The sequence below is a fragment of the Typopeltis vanoorti genome, chromosome 20 (genome assembly GCF_054136105.1).
Source record: "Typopeltis vanoorti isolate ZY-2024b chromosome 20, IOZ_Tvanoo_1.0, whole genome shotgun sequence".
Lineage (NCBI taxonomy): Eukaryota > Metazoa > Arthropoda > Arachnida > Uropygi > Thelyphonidae > Typopeltis > Typopeltis vanoorti.
Window position 1 is genome coordinate 70,894,331 of NC_143568.1, and position 24,137 is coordinate 70,918,467.

The window sequence follows — 24,137 nt, forward strand, 5'->3', positions numbered from 1 at the left end:
GTACAACTTTCCTTGATGAGTTCTTGACTCAGTGGAGATAATTTGCTCATGTTTAGTCTTTTGCATGAAATGCCCATTCATTTATGCACTTTTAGAATGATAATAGAAATTGATCTCAATATTTGTCTTGAACTAAGTTGGTCATAACTACAGAATCTACATATTGTTAAACTAGCTAGAACAATGGATCATTTATCACAAACATGCAGTAAGAATGCATGTTTGTGATAAATGGAGGCATCTTAGTCATTAATTTTCTTTAAATTGGTTTTATGCCAATAAATGATGCCTTGTCCTTAAGCAGATATAATTAACACTTTTTTGCATTGGCTTGTTAATGGAGTCTGCCATTCTCCATCTGACTTCTTGGAGAATAGCAGCACACTAGACATGTCAGTTAATCTATGATCAGTAAAATGAGAAGACTGCTGTCTAACTGATTTTTGCAATCCTGTGCAAGTAATACTAGTAACTTCTAGGTGCTTAAGTTTGCATAAAATAGAGTAATTTGAGTTTGTCTTCCTTGAATATTCTTCTTTAATTCTCTTTCTTTAAAATTTTATTATACATTAATCTGTTTGTAAAACAGTGCCATCTTACCTATTGCCAGTTTTGTAAACAGTTTAACATTCAGATTGCTCAAAGATAATCGCTCATTATTCCACTGCTAAAGAAGCAAATGAAAATCATCCATTTACCAGTTTTTAATTTGGTATAATAATAAATTTTATTTGTAAAGATACTCTTATTTCATATATTTGTTTAAGTAGCTCCTTACAAATTGCATTATACATTGTTTTGTTATGAATATAGATGCCACTGTTGTTTATAACTTGCTTGAAGTCACTGCTGTAGCACCTGACATTCTCCCTATGCATCTTTTAAACCATCTACCATTGATTAAGGTAAGAATTCATTTCTAATTGAATATGTACATATAGAAGTATGTAGACTTTGCCTGTTTATGAATATATATTGAGAGTTCATAAGGCAGGAAACCAGAATAAGATGGTAATAATTATTTTAATTAAACAGAATGATGTTTCATCCTAATTACATAGGATTTTTTCAAGCATAAGCATAAAAACCTTGTAGACAAACAGTAAAGACTAACACAAGTGACAATCACTATGCAGTTATGCAAGAGACTGATGTTTTTAAAATGTTTCTAATTGTGCATTGCATTGTTGAGCACATTATGCTTGTTTATGGATTTGCATACATGCATTTGGCTAACAATGTATTCAGACAAGTTGATACTTGGGTTTATATTCATGTGTTTTGGATCCAATGCTATTTCTAAGGATTCCCAAGTTATTCTCTCAGTTATGGCATAGCAACAGTGTAATAGTTCAGATTTACCCCACAACACCATGATGTCTCATTCCCAAATAGTCTTATCAGCTGAAGGATCAGCTGAAGAGAGTACATGCAATGACAAAGCTGAGGCATCACTTCTTCGGTATTCAATATCATGGATATGTTCTTCAGTGCATTACTGGATAGATTTTTCTGTCTGTCCATAGTAAGATGACTTGCATTCACACCATGGCTGATAGACATCTGGATATTTAAGCAGGTCACGTTTTTCTTCATCCTAATAAAGTGGTGAAGTTTTGATCTTATATTCTGTAAGTATTTTTGTTAGTTTTATGGAAATAAAACTAATATACGAGGGGGGGAGGATCTGGAAAGTTCTGATAAACACCTAAAACAAAATGATATTAAAGCAACTGATATAACCACAACAAAGAACATACTAGTAGCAGAGTTATGAAAGTAACTTATATTCTTATATCTTTGTGTGTGTTTTTTCTTGTGGTTATATCAGTTGCTTTTATTAAAGCAACTGATATAACCACAACAAAGAACATACTAGTAGCAGAGTTATGAAAGTAACTTATATTCTTATATCCTTGTGTGTGTTTTTTCTTGTGGTTATATCAGTTGCTTTAATATCATTTTTGTTCTAGATGTTTATCAGAAATTTCCAGATTTCCCCCTTTTATGGAAAAGTGATGAAGCCTCTGTTTTCCTCATCATTACAAATATCTCTAATCTCATGTTGGTAAGTAGTCTGCAGATAATGAGGTCATTATATCCATTTTAAAGAAAAGTGTTTTTTAAATATTGAAGTTCTTTAAGGATGACAAGGATGGAATATTAGTTCATCCTTGTCAGTAAGAAGCTGACGAGCTCCTATTATATAGAAATAATACCCAGTTTTTGAGGTCTATAATTTAGATATCTTTCAGTGTGTGTGTGTGTGTGTAGGCTTTTGAAATATAGATACTTTTAATTTGTCAAATTCCTTAGTATTTGAAGCTCCATAAATGGGAGTGAACCATTAGATTCTAACTTATAAGTAAATTTCATGTTAGGATGTTGATGATTGAAGTAATCATGAAAATGCAGAAGTGAAGGTAGTCCATGGTTCCAGACTAAGAATACATCTTCAGTATACCTTTTCCATAATTTAGGCTTATGATGGTTTTCTAGGACCTATTTTTCAAATGCTTCCATATAAAGATTTTCTAAAACTGGTGAAAAAGGACTGCCTATGGCTAGACTTTCTGTTATTAGTAGTTAATAAGTTTTTTGGTTGTATCATTTGTAGTAAAAAATTTAAACACTTTCTCTTGGTGTCCACCAGTATTGCATCTTATGAAACTTTACAAATATTAATTTCACTGATAACCTATAAGCTGGATTCATCCCAGTGTCCCTAAATCGACCCTATATATATAAAATGATAACCCCTTTCGAGTCCTCAAAATTCGGGTTATCAGAATTCAAGGAGAACCAGCCTACCAGTCCGCAACTCGGGGGGAACCTAGGTCTACCTACTCACTGATGAGACCTCAATAAAGGTCGAAACCAGTCTGAGTAGTGACCTTCCACCATAATGTATAACATTATACACCTAGAAGATTTGTTTTACATTATGAGAAATACTAAGAATAGTGATCAGAACTTTACACACCTTTGCTATGAGTTGCCATAATGTTGAACTATGTGCTTTAGCTTACGCTACAATCTGCCAAAACTTTTATAGTTTACTATATTCGGCATGAAACTCTTTGATTCTGATCTTTGAAATAATGTGGGATTTAATATTTTCTTAATTTAAATAATGTTTCATCGCTGAAGTGAATCTATTGGCTCTTTATTTAAGTAAATCATCTCAATTATTTAGATCTTCCAAAATTCGAACTTCATCAGATGCGTTTTTTTATAATAATCAGTGGGAGCCAGACCCAGAGGTGATACTAAGGTTAGTCTGGGTAGTGACCCTTCACATAATGCATAGCATTATACATGTCTGCAAGGATGTGTGCTTTACATTATCGGATATTAAGGCAAGTGATGTGAAGTCATTAGCTTCTATATACAAGTTGCCCCAGCCCTGAAAATACTTCAGGCGCAAACTTTGTTTGCTTACACTTGGATAAAAGATGAAACCAAGTGTATAATTTCCTGGTATCTTTAACCATTTGTGAAGTAGGCTTCACAACTAGGTTACTCATATATAGAGACTGGTGACTTGGTATCCATTGCTTTAGTATCCCATAATGCAAAGTACACTTCCTTTTGTATTACAGTAATTCCTTTTGGATGTGCATAATACTATGTATTATGGGAGGGATCAATATTCAGACTAGTTTCAGCCTTTATTAAGGTGTTCATCATAGGTAGGCCTGAAGTAGTATAGGAGTGCAATAGTCTGATATTATTAGGAGAAAGAAAAGACAGAGATAGTAGGAGAGATAGAGAAAAGCTTTTCTCTATCACCATTCTCATGCAGCTCTTAACAACCAAAATACCAGTTGAAACTAAATCTAGAAATGGGTGGTATCCAGGTGGTTAGTCTTATCTAAATTAACGACCTTGAGTTGGGCTTCTCTGCCTGTGATTACTCTCCATTCATCCCTACAGTTGACCAAAAGACTACTCTGAATTAAAAGTATGGAACCATGTGAAAAACCTCTCATAATAAGAATAGGTAGAATTTTATTTCCTCCTGGTGAATATTGCATGATGAGGGTGGTCTATGCTACCTAACCAAAAATTTAGTATATCCTAAAATGCTTCTTTCTCAATATAAACGTCTTCAGACTGAGAAATAAAATTTCTATAATACAGTATTGTAAAGCATTTGTATATCATGTTGCTGGTTTTCATTCTATGTTTTTTCTTACCTCTCCATAAATGATATTTTAACTCAGTAATTTAAAAAAAAATCCAAATTTTCTTCCCATTGCTGACAGGTAAGGGGGGAGGAAATATTTCAAAAAAAAAAAAAAAAAAAAAAAAAAAACTGTTCTGTTGTAAGTAATGGGCAAAAGGGGCAGCCTCTATAGAATACCTGTTCTATTTCAAGTCAATGACAGATGTCACAAATTGGATCTCTGATGTTAAGGTATACTCTATTGGATGGTGTTAACTGGAAGATGACCATATTCAATTCTTCAAGCACAATCTCTCCTGTTAGAGTATCCATGGAACTTCAGTTATTAAACAGTGTCATTGTTAGTACCAACTGTGAAAGTTTGCGGTAGAAGAGGTTAAGGATTTCCTTATACCAGGTTTTGCTGTTAATGGAAAGAATTTCAGTGGCAGAATTCTGTAGTATTCAGGAACAATCTCAGCTGTTGGTTATTATAGTCGTTTATGGTAGGTATAGTCACTTAGGTAATATTAAAGAGGGTCTGCACATGCATGATTGATTGGTGAGCAATATTTTATGGATGTTTGAGACTGTATTGCTTAAATAGCAAAAGTTTAATACTGGAAACCCTAATCCTCCCTGCTTTTTGATAGTTAAAGAAATTCCATTTTAACTTCCTAGTATCGGCCAGACCATACAAAAAAAATCTCACAAGCTATATAATTTTCTTCAGCTACTGTAATGTCTGTAATATTTATTACGTATAGCTGAGCAGGTAGTGTTAAGAAACATGGATTTATAAGAAAAAGAAAGTGACTCAATTTTCCACTCTTCTAAGATTTTAATATTCTTGTACATAAGTTCTTAAACTAGTAAGATTTGACAGGTGGAGAAGGGAATTCCAAGTATAGTGAGAGGTTCTCTCTTAGGGATTAGTCCAAGGGGAATGCCTCCAAGAGCTAATCTTCCAAACTTTTGATTTTGTCTTTTCAGCATTGGCAGTTAGCCACTGATTTTGCTGAATTTTTCCAAAATATCAAAAAAGATATATACAGTAATACCTTTCATTATGACAATTTGCTTTACAACAATCCATTCATATGATGCTTTTAAGTTATGACCAGTGTCCATTTAAATGCCTGTATTTGCTCATATGACACTTTTAGCAGCATCACACTCCTGTGAATCAACTTGATGCACAGTTTTTGTGAACCGTTTACAATGTTGTTGCTTGCTACACCTCTCAGTATTTAGGTGTTTTGCTGTGAAGTAATAAGCAGATAAAATTCAATGCAAGGATGTTGTTTCTACAAGTTAAAAGATTATCTATATATCAAGCAGATCTCTTGGCTCGTGTCACCCACCTTCAGACATCTGCCATGGAAAAGACTGGAGAAACCTGTGCTGTTGCACTTGATATTTTTAAGGCATTTCATAGGTTCTGGTATTGAGAACTTGTCAGCAAATTACTATACAAGGTCTATAAGTCTGTCTTCTTCCCTTTGTAATTATTAGATTGCTTTTCTCTCAGGTCATTCACTACATATATTGGTGGAAGGTGTTCTCTTTTCAGAGTTTCCAGTTAATGTAGGTTCCTCAGAACTTATTTCATCCATTCTCTTCTTCATAAACAAAGGTTGCACATGAAGTAACTTCATGACCGGGCTACTTGTACTAATGAGCCTCACATCACTTGCCTATCCCATAATGCAAAGCACATATCCTTATGGTCATGTATAATACCATGCATTATGAGAAGGGCCACTACTCAGACTGATTTCAACCTTCATTAAGGTTGAAATATAAATTAACAGTGCCAAGAAATTATATTCTTGGTTTAATCCTTTATCTAAGTGTAAGCAAACAAAGTTTGTGCATGAAGTAACTTCACAACTGGGTTACTTGTATACAGATGCTAATGACTTTACATCACTTGCCTTAGTGATTATGACTTCTGCAGTACTTCAACCGTGGTATCACTTTTGGGTCAAAGAACGAAACCTGTCTAGGTAGTGACCTTTCCCATAATGCATAGCATTATACATGTCTGTAGGGATATGTGCTTTACATTATGAGATACTAAGGCGAGTGATGTAAAGTCATTAGCCTCTATATACAAGTAGTGCAGTCATGAAGTTACTTCATGTGCAAACTTTGTTTGCTTACACTTAGATAAAGGATTAAATCAAGAACATGATTTCTTGGTGTCTTTGATTTATGACCTCTTCTTTAACTGATTTTCTCAGAGAAAATTAATTTTTTATTTTTTTTTTATTATGCCTTAATAATGCTTGTTTAGAAAAATAAATTCCTGTTAGTAATTTTTTTTAATGTATTTATAAGTGAATCACTTATATTTTCTATAAGAAATTTGGAAAGTTTTCTCAAGAGTGCAAAAATAATGTCCATGAAGTACCAAAATAAAATCCAATTTGATTTTTGTTTAAGAAGTGACAAATCCTTCATGACTGGTTAAGAAAAACTTTTTTTTCACCTTTACATCTTTCTCTTTACACATACGTACACATTCTTATCGGGTTGGTTTTCTTTTCTGTGGAAGGAATAGTATTTGGAAAATGATGTGCAGTAAGCCTAAAAGGAGTTGGACTGATTCTGAGATGACCACAAATATTAACAAAGGATCTGTATATTTCCGCAAGACCTGCAAGTTCCATTGTAAAATCAGTGGGCTCCTTTGATTGGCCTGATTTTCTGTATATAATCTATGAAATCCATACAGCTACTTCCAAAAGATGGAAAAATAGTTTCTTGTAGTATTTATTATAATTTCTTATTATTATTTTCATTTACAGTGTTAGGTACGATAACAGCTTTGTTCTTATGTTGACACTTTTCATTTGGAATTAATGAACCGTTGAAAGTAGTTCAACAAAACACAAGCTCATCTTCAAGCCCATGTCCCACTGTGTATCATGCCACCCACAAACTTTACCAGTAAGAATCTAAATTCCATCTTAAGCCATGAACAAAACACAAAATAAACAACAGGGAACAGCCACAAGTATTTTCAAATATTTTTATAAATTCTTAAAATTAGAGAAAAATATAAGACGTGGTAAATTTTGGGAAATTATTTTTGGGTGTTATGACATACTTGAATATATTCTGGCAAATTTGTTAAGTGGTTAATCAGTAAACATTTGCTCCAACAGTAGGCAATGCTCTGTATATCGATAGCTAAAATTTTTTGTCATTTGTGTAACATGAAAGTTGTTGAAAGGCAACTTGAACAGTCAATTGATCATGGGTCTGTAGAATGGGACGAACCATTATTCCAGTAGTAATAGAAGTTAAGCTCTTCGGACTCATTTTTGACAGAAAGGTTTATAGTCTTTGCACTTATATCAGAAAAATGAGAGAAAAGTGCCATATAGCATTTAATATCCTTCAGTCTATTCTCTAGAGAATGATGCGCTGATCAGTGTTCCTTACTTCATCTTTATTGCACATTTGTCAAAGTCTACACTTCTGCCTTTGCAATGATTAGATCCTATTCATCAACTGAATGAACGTCTGTCACTGGCAGAAACAGTTTTACTTAACTATGCCATAACAGATTGCTAGGATGCACTAAGAAATAAATTACATGAGATTAAGCCTGAAATTAAGTATTGACAGTCTAATCTACATATAAACTGAAGAGAGAGAGAGAGGTTTTTTTTCGCACCTCATAGCTTACAGTCATTTTACACATTGTTATGTACTCATTGACCATTGGCCATCCTGTGCATGAACAATGCAGCACACACATCTTACCATATGCTACGTTTTCCTAGAGTGTGTCAACACTTCACTCAAGAGAGGAATGCAGTTTTTACTATTCTGGATTAGCCATATGTACAGGGTGTTCGGGATAAATTTGACAGTTTCGTAAGGAAAAAGAAAATCTTCTTTGTATCTATTAAATTTAATGAATTGACAAAAAAACATTACAGGCAGAGTTAATTACAATACTATCAACAAGATTTACTCAAAATAACCACCATTAGCATCGATCACAGCTTCAATTCTGCTTCGGAACCTCGAACAAGCTGATGCTACAGTCTCCCTGGGAAGGGCCGCAAAAACTGTTTTAATTTTATCCATTAACTGGGCTTTTGTATTACTGGAAGTGCGATTGGTGTCTTTTTCAACTGCGCCCCATACAAAATAATCCATGGGGTTAAGGTCTGGGGAGTTTGGAGGCCAAACATTTGGACTGGTGAAGTCGTAGAAATTTTCAGACAACCATTTTTGACTTTTCCCAGAGGTGTGGCAAGGGGCCGAATCCTGCTGCCATACATACGGCCTACCATTGGCTACCCTTGTTATCCAGGGCTTGACTACAGTTAGCAACTCCACGAACAAAGCCCGAATTCCAATGCCAGGGTTCTTCAACACCTGTTCCTGCAGATTTGCGAGGAATTCTGCTGTACGAACGCAATCAGATCGTCTGCTAGGGATCTTTCTTCTTGCTACATCCTCGTAGTCACCATTGCAAGTCTCTAGTTCATGCCTGATTGTTTTTACTGTATTCAGGGAGCATTGGGCAGCAGTCGTAATATCCTTAGTTGGCGGGCACGAATCATCATGATACAAGTTATTCTCTTCCATGATTCAGGTGGGTTCCAGCTATCCATCCTTTCTGACATCTTGTATATGAATGAAGAAGGGTCCAAACTTTTAAATGAAGAGAAGTGTGTGTTAATACATGTAACTTACGGAAAAATATAATTAATTATAAATATGTCAAATTTATCCCGAACACCCTGTATATATTAAGGTAGATTTTTGTCAGACTTAAATTGCATGAAGTTCTTAACTTTTTTAAATAAAGAATTAATGTATACAGATGTATTTGATAATGAATGTGTTTATGTAGATACAGCATTGTTCAGTTCTAGAATTATTTTTTCTTGTGCCCATGATGTCATTTACTTCAGTTAATTTTTATTGCCTCATTTACTGCTGCAACATCCTTTGTTCCCTATGCCAGTAAAATCCTGAACCAATCAACCAATCATACTTGTCTTTCTTGAAAATGGTGTACCCATCATATTCTGTTCCTATGAGAATATCCTCTTCTGTTATCTAGGTCTCATTAATGACAATGATTTATTGTCCTGTATCATATACAAATGCCTAAAATTTATCTCCTTTTATTCCTGATCCCTAGGATTAGTGAACTTGCTTGATGGCTAGGCACCAAACTAGTACATGCTCATGTAACTCTTAAAAACACACTGGTTCAAATTAACAGCCCGAGTTGATTTGTAAATAAACCAAATTCTTTATCCCAGTGCTGCAATAATTGTTTCATGTCCATAAAAGCTAGTTCTATTATTTTTTTTTTGGGGGGGGGTTGAAGAGAATAGCAGTCATGCCTTCTGCCTCCTTACAAAACGCCATTGGGCATATTATCTGTCCACCTGTGCTACTTTCTGCCTATTACCGCCATCCTCTCCCCATATTCATTCTTCTAACTGCTCTGCATAGATGACCAATATAAATCACCTGCATCTACACCTGAAACAACATGGCAATTCTGCATCCTATGGCTTTAAGCCAGAACAACAGAAGCATCTCAAACAACCTAGATACTGAAAATGTTTCTTGTCCAGATGGTATTCCTCAGTTCTGCTTGATATGTGTTCCTGAACTATCATCTCTGCACCCTGTTATAGTCACCTGACATCCACCCTGCACATGGACAAAACAAACCCACATTCAACCCATTCCAAGATAAGGAAATAAAGTCAACTATTAAACTTTTGACCTATTCGCAACTTTCTGTGCTTCTAGCTCATGAGCTCTTTTTCCACAGATTCAGCCAACTGTTTTCCATCTTCAATAACCAACTTCAGATCTTAACTTGTAGCACTGTCTTATCATCAATCTCTTTGTCTTTCTTGAAACTGAATATATGGTCATACTCCTGAATCTGTATTCTTTGTTGTACAATGCCAGATATTATATTCCTTCTGCAAGTTCATGAATGTTTTATCATCTGAAGCAGCAATAGCCTAAGCAAAAGCATTTCTTAAATAAATACATTCTTGAGAGTAGCAATAATGTACTAGTCTGTGAGTTGCAGGAGTGAGGTGGTATTTATTCAGTGAAGGCATTAATAGAGGACTGACTATTAATGTCATAAGTTGAGGACTGATTGTAGTTCTATTTCACCTCTCCACTGGAGCTCTTCCAACTGCAGAATTCTCATTAAAATAACCAAAATCCCTACTGCATTTCCTTAAAATTGCATCATCCAATCCCAGCCTTATTGACTTCTGGATTACTCAGTTTTCTGATCACTATAAAAGAACAAAGGAAAATGATCATTAAATAATTGCACTATATCTCCTACATTAGTTTCTTGACCACCAGCCCTCTAGAGGCATAGCTATCATTCTGTGAAATTTAGTATAGTAACTAAGACTTGGTCTATGCTTTCAGTAACCTAACAGCCGAAGTGGGCCCAACAAAAATTATGAATATCTCAGAGGACTTTGAAAAACTTATGGGGAGACCCAAAAATTATGCTTAGATATCAATCAATCCCACATGAGAGATTGCAAAATCCAGCAATTGGGGGGAAAAGAAGGAATCTTATTGTGTGTGTCTTGAATAGTTGGAGGCTGTAATACTTGGAGAAATGCTATTAGAAAGAACAAAAGTAGATGGAATGAAAGAGGAAGATAAATACTTGGTCATTATGTATTGAAGGTGAACTGCTTATTGATTATTGACTCAGCTGTTGTTTTACATGCTTGGAGGAATGATGGTTAGTTCTGCAAAGCAGCTCCCACAAAAATACATCAGAATTCAATTTATACCATGTATTTATACAGTTGTCTACCTCACTTCTGATATCTGCAGATGCATCTTGTATTCTCATACTTCCAAATGCATTTGCTGATATCATGAAATTTGTAAAAGTATAGAAAACTGGAAAAATTTTCTTCGCTGTGAAAAAACAGATTTCAAAGACCAATGAAAACCTAATGTTTATAGCAAGCATAATTCAGGAGATTGTTACCCAAAGATACCCTACTGTTTTGACAATGCTTTACTTCATTCATTTGATGCAAAACAATTCCTGAACCTAAATTTAGAATTCTTCATTGCTCATTTATGCAGTCGAAACCTCACTCAAATAATTATCACTTTTGATCCTCTAAAAACATTCTTCACAAACAGCATTAAGAAGCAAGTGAACTAGTTTATTATTTTGAAAAATATTTTAAAAAAATTGCACCATTTATTTTGTCATTGTTAATTTGTAGTATGGAAGCTCATTTTATTTCTTGCTAGAAAGATCACACTCCACTTCTTTTTTACTTTGGCATTAGTATTGAGGTTAGGTTAGGTTGAGATAATCTGAGTATTAAATCAGATTATCTCAACTAATGATATCATTGTAACATCACTTAAAGACAAGGATCATGTCTTGGATTCATTCTTCTCTTCCAACTCCTACATAGATGATCATGGCAAATTACCTTCTTCCTTGTCTAGAATATTGCATCTCATGCCTCCTGCAACCTTCTGCAGAAAGACATCAGAAGAATCTTGGATACCACAAAAGCAGCCAGTCCTGATGGAATTCCACCCATTGTGCTCAAATGATGCACTTCAAAACTAACATCTGTTCTCTGTCATCTATTCACTAAACTGTATTCAGCTTTTATTTGCTCTTCAGCATGGACGAAAGCTCTGCCGAACCAGTTCCCAAAAAAGGAGATAAATGTTTACCATCAAGCTATTATCCTATTGCTGTCACATCAATTTTGTCTGAAGTAATGGAGAAGGTTATCAACAGTCAACTTCTTCAACACATTGAAAACAGCTATCTAATTAGTGCCCACTAGTATGGATTTTGCCATTCCAGATCCATGGGAGATCCCCTGGCTTATGTTATACGCTTTTGGACCTATTCCATGGAAAGGTTTTAGAGAAACTTGTGTCATTGCTCTTGACATCTCCAAGACTTTTGATATGGTCTGGCATTGAGAGCTTCTCAACAAATTACCATCATTGGTATCATTTTCTGCTCAAGATGGTATTTCTCTGCTCAATATTTGCCCTACATAAATCCCAAATCTGACTAACATTATAATACTGCTACCATATATATGGAGTGGTGCATCTGAGACTTTCCTAAAAATTCTTGATACTGTTCAGAAAAGGGCTGTCTGCTTGATAAATGATACTTCTCTTACAGACTCTTCAGCCACCTTCCCATTGAAGATCAGGTTATGCATTGACTCTTCTACAAATCCATGGCCATTGTTCAGCAGAACTAGCATCTGTTATGCTTTCCATTTCTACTTTATATGCTGCTGCTAAACATCCCTTTGCAGTCAAACTGCATACTCCCTGAACCTGCTACTTCCAGTCATTTTTCATTCTCTCCATCTCAGTTTTGTGGAGCAGCCTCCCCCATGAAGCATTTCCAAAGGACTACCGTCTCTAACAGTTCAAGAAGAATATCAACAGATTGGTCAATTCCTGACCCTGCTCACACATGGCATCTGTTTGCTATAGGCTCTGCCATTTGTGTGTGAGGAAAATTAAAAAAAAATCTTTGGGAAAGATCCAGATTTTTTTCTTTAACCGATTTACACCTCTAGTCTTTCCTGGCATGAACACATCATATTTGTGGTCTTTGCAATCTTGAAAAACAGTATGCTTTTCTCATTAATACATTACTTCTCATCTTTTCATCTACTAACCTTCTACAAATCATAAAATTTACCCAACCACACAATGTTCTTCACATATTTAATTTTGTATTACTGTTATATTTTCTATATTTTAAGTGGCACACCAATAACCTCTCACAGACTCCTGTGAGATTACTGCCTACCTTCTCATGGGCCTGTTTCTGTCTTATACATTTCTCTATTCTCATGAAAACCAGAGGTCTGTAAATTTCATGCAGCATATGCAGAACAAACAGGATGATCCTCCTGTCACAACATGTTAAAGATATGGAAGAGATTAAAAAACATATTCGGATTAGTATATCTTATTGTCAGAATTTTCTGCTTTGTCAGGAAATTCAAGGAAGCTTTTGAAATGCTATGCACACCTATTCAACGCAGTAATCAAGGCATTATTTGCATCTTGTCTGGTCAACATTCATCAAGAATCTCACAAATACTGACCTTGGATGTGATGCACATTAAGTTTTAAAATATGATAATTCCAGCTAAGTACATATGCTATCATGTGTTCCTTGTCAAGCCACTTTTCATGTATTAATTTCATTCTAGCTTTGAATACTTTGTTTAACTGATATCTAACAAACTCTCTCAAATAAGCATACAAAAAGGTGTATGAAACTAGTATAGAAGTGGAAAAGTAATAAACATTTATCTTAGAATTATGTGGTCTTTATATTGCACACACAAAAAAAAAACTTTAATTATTCACTTGTTTTAATTTAAACATTGAAATAATTTTAAATTCCTTAAAGACAAGACTTCCATAGTGAGTATAATTAGGGAAATCTTACTCTAACTGTTAATATTTGGTCACTTGACACTAAGTATGAGAAATTTTCTTTTTGGATTTATTAGTGGACCACAGTTCTTTATAAATTTATACAATCATCGACAAGTTTCACCAGCTAAGTCTGTCTGGCTTCTTCAGGACAAGAAATGGGTACATTAACTTTAAATGCAAAAAAAAAAAAAAAATGGAGTAACAACAGTTAAATTAATTAAAATTGAAATGACGCATAACATCAAGAGCGTGGAGTCTTAGTCATTGTTAGTTGATTGCATTTTATAGTTTTTCGTGAAGTTGAGTTCTGCTAAGCATAGTGAATTTATTAAGCTTTCCAAATGTCTTTAAGTATCATGCCTTGATTTCTGTTGAGATTGTCTCCTGTCTGGAGTACCACCACAGCTTCTTTAAAGTTTCCACATCTGAAATCTTCTTTGATGTACAGCATGGAACTGTTGTCCCAATCAATGGAGTGGTTTGAAATTGAGAAATGATGGGATAATCCTGAGGTATCTGTTCTGTTGTTGTTGACATCCCCTATGTTTTATTTTTTTCGGATTTCTAGGCTTCATGATGTTTGGCCTATATAATTCAGTCCACAGGAACATGGGATGTTATATACAACATCATTGTATCTACAAGGGGTACTTAAGGGTGAAAGCTGTATAACTGAGAGGAGACCTCCACATAGCCTTTAAAGAAATGCAGAGAACCGACCAGGGCTTCTGACCTAATGTCCAATCCTCACCTTCTCGTGGTGCACCCTGTTGGGTATCTACTTTGATACTGAACGAACGAGGATGGGCTGGCAATTTGGGATTTAGCCGACCAAATTGTATTCTTATTGGTTAAACCAAAATAAAAAATGATGGTACAACATGACAAAATTTCATGCCGACTGGGGCGTCGCCCGGTTAAACAAGGCCCCCGTTGTTTTCGCCAGGTAACCAGGGCGAACAGCGAAAAGTCAGCTACTGGAACAAATCTGAAAACAAACCCCAACTCAACATCACCAGAGTTAAAGATCGGTACTATCAACGTAAGAAGCCTGAATGGCAAAGAAATGGAGCTAGCTGAGGAATTAGATAAGTACCAGATCGACATAATAGGGGTGACTGAAACAAAAAAGACCAAAACTGGTGAGATCTTTCTGAGCAATAAATACAAAATGTTATATTCAGGCAATAACAATCAAGGAAAAGAAGGAGTAGCCATAGTATTCAACACAAAATACGAGGCTAATCTTCTTGAATGGCAGTCAGTCTCAAGTAGAGTAATGTGGGCAAATATGAGAATGGGGAACTGGACAATGAGACTTATTTGTGCCTATGGTCCCACAGAAGGTTCTACTAAGGTAGAAGTGGAGGAATTTTTTGAGACTTTAGAAAAAGCAACTGACACAATGAAAAAGGAAAAGTTGGTCCTTGTTGGGGATCTAAATAGTAGAGTAGGAAATGATTGTGAGACATACAAAAATATTTTGGGAAAATTTGGAGAAAAGAGCAAAGCTAATAATAATGGCAAATATCTGTTGGATTTCTGCTCAGGACATGGACTGGTTATTACTAACACCATGTTCCAACATAAAAATGTGCACAAATTCACATGGAGAGAAGAGGCTAGGAATAAGAAAAGTCTCATTGACTATGTTATTGTTGATAGTGATGTTTTCTCCCTGGTGCAGGACACCAGAGTGTACAGAGGATTTGAAATTGGAAGTGATCACTATTTAGTCTTGAGCAGGATAAAATTGAATTTCATATTGAAAAGAATAACATGTAAGAAAGTTTTAAAGCGAATAAAAGTTGAGCAGCTCTCAGATGTAAACTGTAGACTAAAATACAGAAATATTATTGAAAAGAAAATGAAAGAGTTTGAGAACAGGAATCAAACCTTGGAGATTCAGTGGCAAACTCTGAAGGAAACATTGATTGATTCTGCCAGAGAGGCATGTGGTGAGGTTGTGTGCAAAGATAAAAAAATCAGAACTCCCTGGTGGACACAGGAAGTTAAAGAGGCAGTGAAGGAAAAGAAGAAAGCATATCAAAAGTTCCTGGCAAATAAGTCAGCTTTTACTCTTACAGAATACAGAGACAAATGTAAGAAAGCTAAACAGTGTGTAAAACTAGCTAAACAAAAGTCATGGGAGGACTTTGGCAAGAATATAGAAAATAAATATCAAGAAGATGGCAAAATATTCTGGAGGTTGTTGAAGAAGCTTAGGAATGGAGGAAAGAGTGCTGTAAAAGGAATTAGAGATGATAAAGGTGAAATGAAAACAGGAGAAAAAGATATCCTTGAAGTATGGAGTAATTACTTTGAAAAACTGCTAAATGAAACAAACAGTGATGACAGCACAGTGATAAAAAACACTGACCAGGCATGCAGTCAGGAATACATATCCATACTTGAAGTAGAAAAAGCCATCAAAGGCTTGAAATGTGGAAAGGCAGCAGGAGTAGATGATATTCGACCAGAAATGCTGAAGTATGGTGGTATAAGAGTCTTACAGTGGCTGCACTGCATAGTTCAGAAAGCCTGGACAGAGGGACGAATTCCCGATGATTGGAGTAGAGCTCTCATAGTACCCATATATAAAAAGGGAAATAAAACTGAATGTGAGAATTACAGAGGTATTTCCCTACTGAGGGTTCCTGGCAAGATCTATGCAAGTATACTTGAGAAACGGTTGAGAAGAATTGTGGAAGAAAATCTTGGTGAAGAACAAGCTGGATTCAGGCCAAATAGAGGCTGTCAGGATCAGATCTTCACTTTACGACAAATAGTCGAGAAAGCATGGGAATATAACAAAGATCTGTATTTAAGTTTTGTCGATTTGGAAAAGGCATATGACAAGGTGCCAAGAGAGAAGCTATTCAATACGCTGCAGTTATATGGTGTCAATGGGGCATTATATCAAGCAATACTTAGTCTTTATTTGAGTTGTGAGTCAGCAGTTAGAATTGAAGGAAGTACAGGAAGATGGTTTAATGTTAAATCTGGTGTGAGACAAGGATGTACATTATCCCCTCTGTTATTCATTATCTATATGGATCACATTATGAAGGAATGTGGTATTAAACCTGATATCAAAATTGGAGATGTTAATGTCAGCTCTTTGCTTTATGCGGATGATGTTATACTTCTAAATAAATCCGCTACAAGTCTGCAAGATTCTCTGACTAAATTGAATAGCTGTTGTAATAGATATGGTATGAAGGTCAGCAATAAAAAGATAAAGACAATGAAAATAGGCAGAATCATTGAAAATGTCAACTGTGTTGTGAATGGAGAACCTGTGGAACAAGTAAAACATTTCAGCTACTTAGGCACAATTTTTACTGAAGATGGTAAACTAAATATAGAAATAGACAACAGAATCAGCAAAGCTGGTATCGTGGGAAGTCAATTGAATAAATTCATATGGAATAAGAAAGAAATTAGTCGGAACACTAAATTAGCTGTATACAAGACTGTGTTCAAACCAATTTTAACTTATGGATCTGAGAGCTGGGTCAGAAGTAAAACACTTGACCAAAGACTAGAGACCGCAGATATGAGAGTCCTGAGAAAGATTAGAGGCGTGAACAGATGGCATCAATGGCAATATCATATTAAAAATGAGGATATTAGGAAAGAACTTGACATTGTCAGCATCCAGGAATGCGTTAGCAGAGCTAATCTCAGATGGTATGGTCACTTAAATAGAATGGGAGAGGAAAGATTAGCAAAACAAGTGTTCTCTGCCAGGTTGGCAGGAAAACGACCCAGAGGAAGACCAAGATATAGGTGGATTGATGCGGTACAAAGTGCCTTAGACAATAGAAATATAAGATCTGATAATGTTGGAGTCTTGACAAGTAACAGACTGATTTTTAGGAAAATTGTAGATAGGAAGTTAGTAATGATGTAATTTTTTCATGTAGTACTGTCATATCCTGTGTACCCCCCTTGAGGGTACATGGCAGGAATTTGATGATGATGATGATTGTATCTACAATACATCATTGTACATACAACATCATTTGGTGCACCAAAAGTTCATAAAGTTGGAGTTCCGCTCCACCCAATCGTGGATGGTAGAAATTCTTCAACAAATCTACTAGCCAAACACCTAGCCAGTCTGTTGAAAGAGAAGATAAAGAAATTGACTTTTTTATAAAGAATTCTAAGCATTTCATTGTAAGATTAAAAGGTATCAACATCTCTTTTTGAAAATTATGGAGACAACTACCGTGTTTCAATAAAAACTTTAGTTTAATATAACTAAAATCTACATTCGACGTTTCGACCTTTATGTCAAGGTCATCTTTTGGAACATTCAACTATACACAGAAAACAAGCTACACTACAATCAAACTGGTTTGTTAAGACACTGACCAACCGCTACAACAATTGTCGGCCTGACCTCTGGTGGAAAAAAAAAAAAATTATACATCAACGCTAGAGTCCTATTATTAGTGTTATCTGTTGGTTGTAGAAATACATTGGGCACAACAACAAGTATCTATCTATATACATATATTAACATCATGTACATTCCAGCCAGTTGGTATGGAATGGTTTCTAATACTAGCTGAAGATTGGCTAGAGTCCTGACTCATGCTGGATCTTATATATTAGGTAGGCTGAATGTGTGCCATCCAGATCCTTGGAATTTTCATGCCATCTTTGTTGTTGATATTTGGGTGGTTTATCAGGATTTCGCAGGCTTCCTTAAATTTCCTTTTGTACCAGGTTTTTGTGCGGTGTAAAGAGCTGGTCCTTTTCCAGTTGATTTGGTGTAAGGTGTTGAGTGCATGGTCTGAGAGGCCTGCTTCACCATAATGGTTATATTTAATGTATCTAATGTGTCCTTTCTTGCGTATAAGGATTGTCCGTCCTGTTTCACCAATGCACGATAAGTTACTGGTGCAGCGGATGCAATAGACTCCAGGATGTGCTAATAGGAGGAGAGCATCCTTAGAGGAGTTGAATATGGTTTTAAGTTTAGTGGGTGGTTTAAAGGTGGCTTGAGGTTATAATGTTGTAGGATTCTGTTGATTTTTTCTGATAACCCTTTAATGTATGGATGGCTATGGTTTTACTGTAATCTAGATTCGTTTTTGTTGTTGTTTTATGGAGTATTTTATTAATAGTATTTTTGTTATAGCCATTATTTATGAATGTGTCGCTGATGATTTTTAGTTCTTGTTTCAGGGCTTGCTGGTTAGAGCAAATTGTTGTAGCTCTGTTTTTAAGGGTGTTAATGACTCCATATTTTTGTGATGGGTGGTGGTATGAATTAGCATGTATGTATTGGCCAGTGTGTGTGTGGCGGTTTTCAGTAGACCGTGAAGGATAGACTGCCTGAAGGAAGACGTGTGACTGGTGTGTCTAGGAACGGGAGCGAATTTTGGTTTTCGATTTCAATGGAAAATTGTATGCATTCATGTTGTTTGTTCAGGTAGCTAAAGGAATATGTTTAACGTTTTTCACCCGTGCGGCCAGATCGCAAACACGTTGTCAACGTATCTAAGCCATACTGTCGGTCTTAGCGTGCTGTGATCAAGAGCCCTTTACTCAAAGGTTTCCATGTAGAAGTTAGCGATTGGGGGGGGATAGTGGTGAGCCCATGACTGTACCTTCTTTTTGTAGGTAAAATTTGTTTTGCCACACGAAGTAACCGGACTGTGGTACGTGGGCCATAATGTCAGGCGGAAATTTGTTCTGTAGTAGGACAATTGTGTCATTGATGAGGACATTAGTGAAAAGGGCAGAAACGTTGAAACTGATTAATAAGTCGTCTTTGTCGCGTGTTATGTTTGTTATGACCAATACATACATGCTAATTCATACTACCACCCCATCACAAAAATATGGAGTCATTAATACCCTTAAAAACAGAGCTACAACAATTTGCTCTAACCAGCAAGCCCTGAAACAAGAACTAAAAATCATCAGCGACACATTCATAAATAATGACTATAACATAAATACTATTAATAAAATACTCCATAAAACAACAACAAAAACGAATCTAGATTACAGTAAAACCATAGCCATCCTATACATTAAAGGGTTATCAGAAAAAATCAACAGAATCCTACAACATTATAACCTGAATGCCACCTTTAAACCACCCACTAAACTTAAAACCATATTCAACTCCTCTAAGAATCCTCTCCTCCCATTAGCACATCCTGGAGTCTATTGCATCTGCTGCACCTGTAACTTACCGTACATTGGTGAAACAGGACGGACAATCCCTATACGCAAGAAAGAACACATTAGACACATTAAATATAACCATTATGGTGAAGCAGGCCTCTCAGACCATGCACTCAACACCTTACACCAAATCAACTGGAAAAGGACCAGCTCTTTACACCGCACAAAAACCTGGTACAAAAGGAAATTTAAGGAAGCCTGCGAAATCCTGATAAACCACCCAAATATCAACAACAAAGATGGCATGAAAATTCCAAGGATCTGGATGGCACATATTCAGCCTACCTAACATATAAGATCCAGCATAAGTCAGGACTCTAGCCAATCTTCAGCTAGTATTAGAAACCATTCCATACCAACTGGCTGGAATGTACATGATGTTAATATATGTATATAGATAGATACTTGTTGTTGTGCCCAATGTATTTCTACAACCAACAGATAACACTAATAATAGGACTTTAGCGTTGATGTATAATTTTTTTTTTTTTTTTTTTTTTTTTTTTTCACCAGAGGTCAGGCCAACAATTGTTGTAGCGGTTGGTCAGTGTCTTTAACAAACCAGTTTGATTGTAGTGTAGCTTGTTTTCTGTGTATAGTTGTATGCTCCAGAAGATGACCTTGACATAAAGGTCAAAACATCGAATATAGATTTTAGTTATATTAAACTAAAGTTTTTATTGAAACACAGTAGTTGTCTCCATAATTTTCAAAAATGCATTCGGATCACCGTGTAAGCTTAAAAGAAAGTATCAACATCTCAAATACAGACATATTTGCAAGCCTAGGCGTATTGTCATTATTCACGAACATACCAGTTGAAGAAGTGATTAAGATCATAGAAAATCTCTATCCACATGACATTACTCAGCTTTTCTGCCGTTGTCTCAAATCAAACTACTTTAAAGTAAATAATATAATGTATGGACAACTTGATGACTTAGCCATGGGTAGTCCCTTATCACCACCTTGCATGGATCTGTTCATGGAAAAACTAGAAGCTGATATTCTATCCAAAACCATTAGTCTGGTGGAGATATGTGGACGATGTCTTCATTATTTGGAAAGACACAGAAAATATCTTGCATGAGTTCCTTCAAAAAATAAATTCTTTCCACCAAAAAATCAAGTTCACGTTAGAGCTGGAAAATAACAATCAATTACCTTTTCTGCACACACTAATAGAAAAACAAGAGAATGGTCAAATCAAGCTCACAATCTACCGCAAACCTACGGACACTGGACATTATCTTCACTTCAAATCTACTTACCATCGTGCACAAAAACTTAGCATTATACATATGCTCAAAAATAGAGCAACAAATATCATCACAGAAGAAAAAGATCTGCATGATGAACTCTCACTCATATCTCAAACTCTAGTCAGAAATGGTTACCGAAAAATATAATCCAAAAGATTCTCAATAGAAACAACCCACAGTGACAACCTCAGTCACGCAGTATACATCATCCATTGGCATACCTTATGCTGGCTCAGTTTCAACAAAAATAGCAAAAATCATGAGGTCTTTCAACATCAGGGTTGCCTTCAAACCTATTCAAACTACACGACACATGTTAAGATCTCCTAATGACAGCATCTCCTTCTACAAGTATGCAGGTGTATATAACATCCCATGTTCCTGTGGACTGAATTATATAGGCCAAACATCACGAAGCCTAGAAATCCGAAAAAAAGAACATATAGGGGATGTTAACAACAACAGAACAGATACCTCAGGATTATCCTATCATTTCTCGATTTCAAACCACTCCATCGATTGGGACAACAGCTCCATACTGCACATCAAAGAAGATTTCAGATGTGGAAACTTTAAAGAAGCTGCGGTGGTACTCCGGACAGGAGACAATCTCAACAGAAATCAAGGCATGATACTAAAAGACATTTGGAAAAGCTTAATAAATTCACTATGCTTAGCAGAACTCAACTTCGCAGAAAACTATAAAACACAATCAACTAACAATGACTAAGACTCCATGCTCTTGAAGTTACGCGTCATTTCAATTTTAATTAATTTAACTGTTGTTATTCCATTTTTTTTTTTTTTTTTTTTTTTTTTAGCATTTAACGTTAGTGTACCCATGTCTTGCCCTGAAGAAGCCAGACTGACTTAGCTGGTGAAACTTGTCGGCGATTGTATATATTTATAAAGAACTATGGTCCACTAATAAATCCAAAAAGAAAATTTCTCATACAGAAGTCTTATTTGGCTCATTTAATCCACAGGTGGTAGGGCTCTGTTGAATTTATTTACTGTTTGAGATTTTATTAGAAGTGAATCCTTTTATGATTTCTGTATATGTTTTATATAGAATTTGATGACATCAAGTGTTGAAGACGTCAGAGAAAATGCAGCTCAGTTAACTGCTCTTTTGCTAGCATGTGGCCTTGAAGATGCACTGTTTTTACAGGAGCTGAATGACCTTAAAACTTCCATTACCCAAAAGGTAATTCCATGTCATTAAATATATAAGAAATATAACAATATTACTATTTTTTTGCTTTTCATTTTTTTAAATAATTAATTATACTAAAATTATTCAAACTGGTAAATATTTAATTATCTTTATTTTTTTTTTTCCCATTGATTCTGTCTTTCTTTCACTGATTAAGATATAGCCTAGAATCCTGATAATTAGTTACTAGTAATCCTGGTAATTAGTTACTAGGTGATCACAAAATCTTGTTCACCACTTTGGTCTATTGCTGTAGATGGGTGGAAAGACAATTGTTGTTTCTTTGAAAATTCATACAAGGTAGTTATTCTATGAAATGATGGAACTTTTTTTTAATTTTTCAAAATGACAGATTTATTGAATATGCTTGAGTAATAGTCAAGCATATTCAATTGGTGGAACTGTACCCCAGGAGGTTGACGAAGCCAGAGATTTGATTGTGTTGATGGATAGTGAGTTGAAGTTTGGGGGCACATAGAAAAAAGTCGCTAAATCAGCTCATCAGATCGCTTGGTTACTGAAGAATACTTTGACGAACAGAGATAAGCAAGTTATTGTTCCTCTTTATTAAGCCTTGATAAGACCCCATCTTGACTACTGCACCCAGATCTGGGCCCCTGGGTTTCTTCTTGATCAGGTAGAGAGGATCCAGAGGCAGGTAGCCAAGATGATAGCTAGTCTATGGAATGAACCTTACGAGAACAGGTTGAAGATCTGTGGGTTACAGAAATTGGTTGATAGGCAGAAAAGGGGTGATATGATTGAGACATTCAAATTACTGAAGGGTTTTTACAAGATTAATTCAGAGGAAATTTTTCAGAACAGGTCTGGTGATGAGAGAACTAGGGGCCATCCATGGAATCTGAGCAAGATTGTAGTTAGCAAGGGTGTTAGAACTAGTTTTTTTACTTGGAGAGAGGTGAATGAGTGGAATAAGCTGCCAGAGTTTGTGGGTGCCATGACTGTAAATGAGTTCAAAGCAAAGTATGATAGATGCTGTACAAATGCTGAATAGTTGTTCTTGATGTGATGTATAGGGCCTCCCTTGATGAGTCTAAGAACTCCTTGGAGTTGTCAATAATAATAATAATAATAATAAATACTATAACCACTCTCTGCAATAATCTCATTGGACAAGGAGATCAGCATTAGTTCTTTTGTACATTCCCGTAATAGTAGTATTCCATTTCCACTTCACAGCCTTATTAACATCAATCTTGTTTAATGTCTCAAACTCTTCATGCACTTTCAGAGTCCTGTCTTCTACTATTATGCCCATTTCTACTCACACCCGAAACATGAAATATATCTACCAAATTGTTCTTGACTATTTTCATTACTGTCATCCTAGCACCATCTTTATCAGCTGGGATCATTCTTCCATAGTTAACTTTCCTTTTCTTGACCACATAAATCAGGAATCCTTAGAATTATGCTAAACTTATTCTGCCAACTTTTTAATATTTCATTTTTTCTTTTCTTACCAGACCTGTTGATTTTCTTGCTTGTTCTTCATATATTTTCTTTAACTACTAATTTGTGTGTGTGTGTGTGTGTGTGTGTGTGTGTGTGTGTGTGTGTGTGTGTGTGTGTGTGTGTGTGTGTGTGTGTGAGAGAGAGAGAGAGAGAGACTTTCACAGGTCCTGCCTAATCACATTATTGCACTCTTTACCATCTCAAACCTCAGTATGCATGTATCTGCTCTGAAACAGATGCATATTGTTAGGCAGGCATTGTGGATCTCCTTCCCATATTTCTTCCCACCAATATG

General features: G+C 35.6%; 1 protein-coding gene across 1 annotated transcript in view; it reads left to right on the plus strand.

The window, feature by feature from the left end:
- Positions 1 to 24,137, plus strand: part of LOC150095553 (proteasome adapter and scaffold protein ECM29) — a 691,438-nt gene that overhangs the window by 231,828 nt on the left and 435,473 nt on the right. Inside the window, exons 16-17 of the mRNA XM_090409825.1 lie at positions 814 to 905; positions 22,223 to 22,357. Coding sequence (XP_090265951.1) covers positions 814 to 905; positions 22,223 to 22,357 — 227 coding nt within the window. The remainder of the gene's footprint in view (positions 1 to 813; positions 906 to 22,222; positions 22,358 to 24,137) is intronic.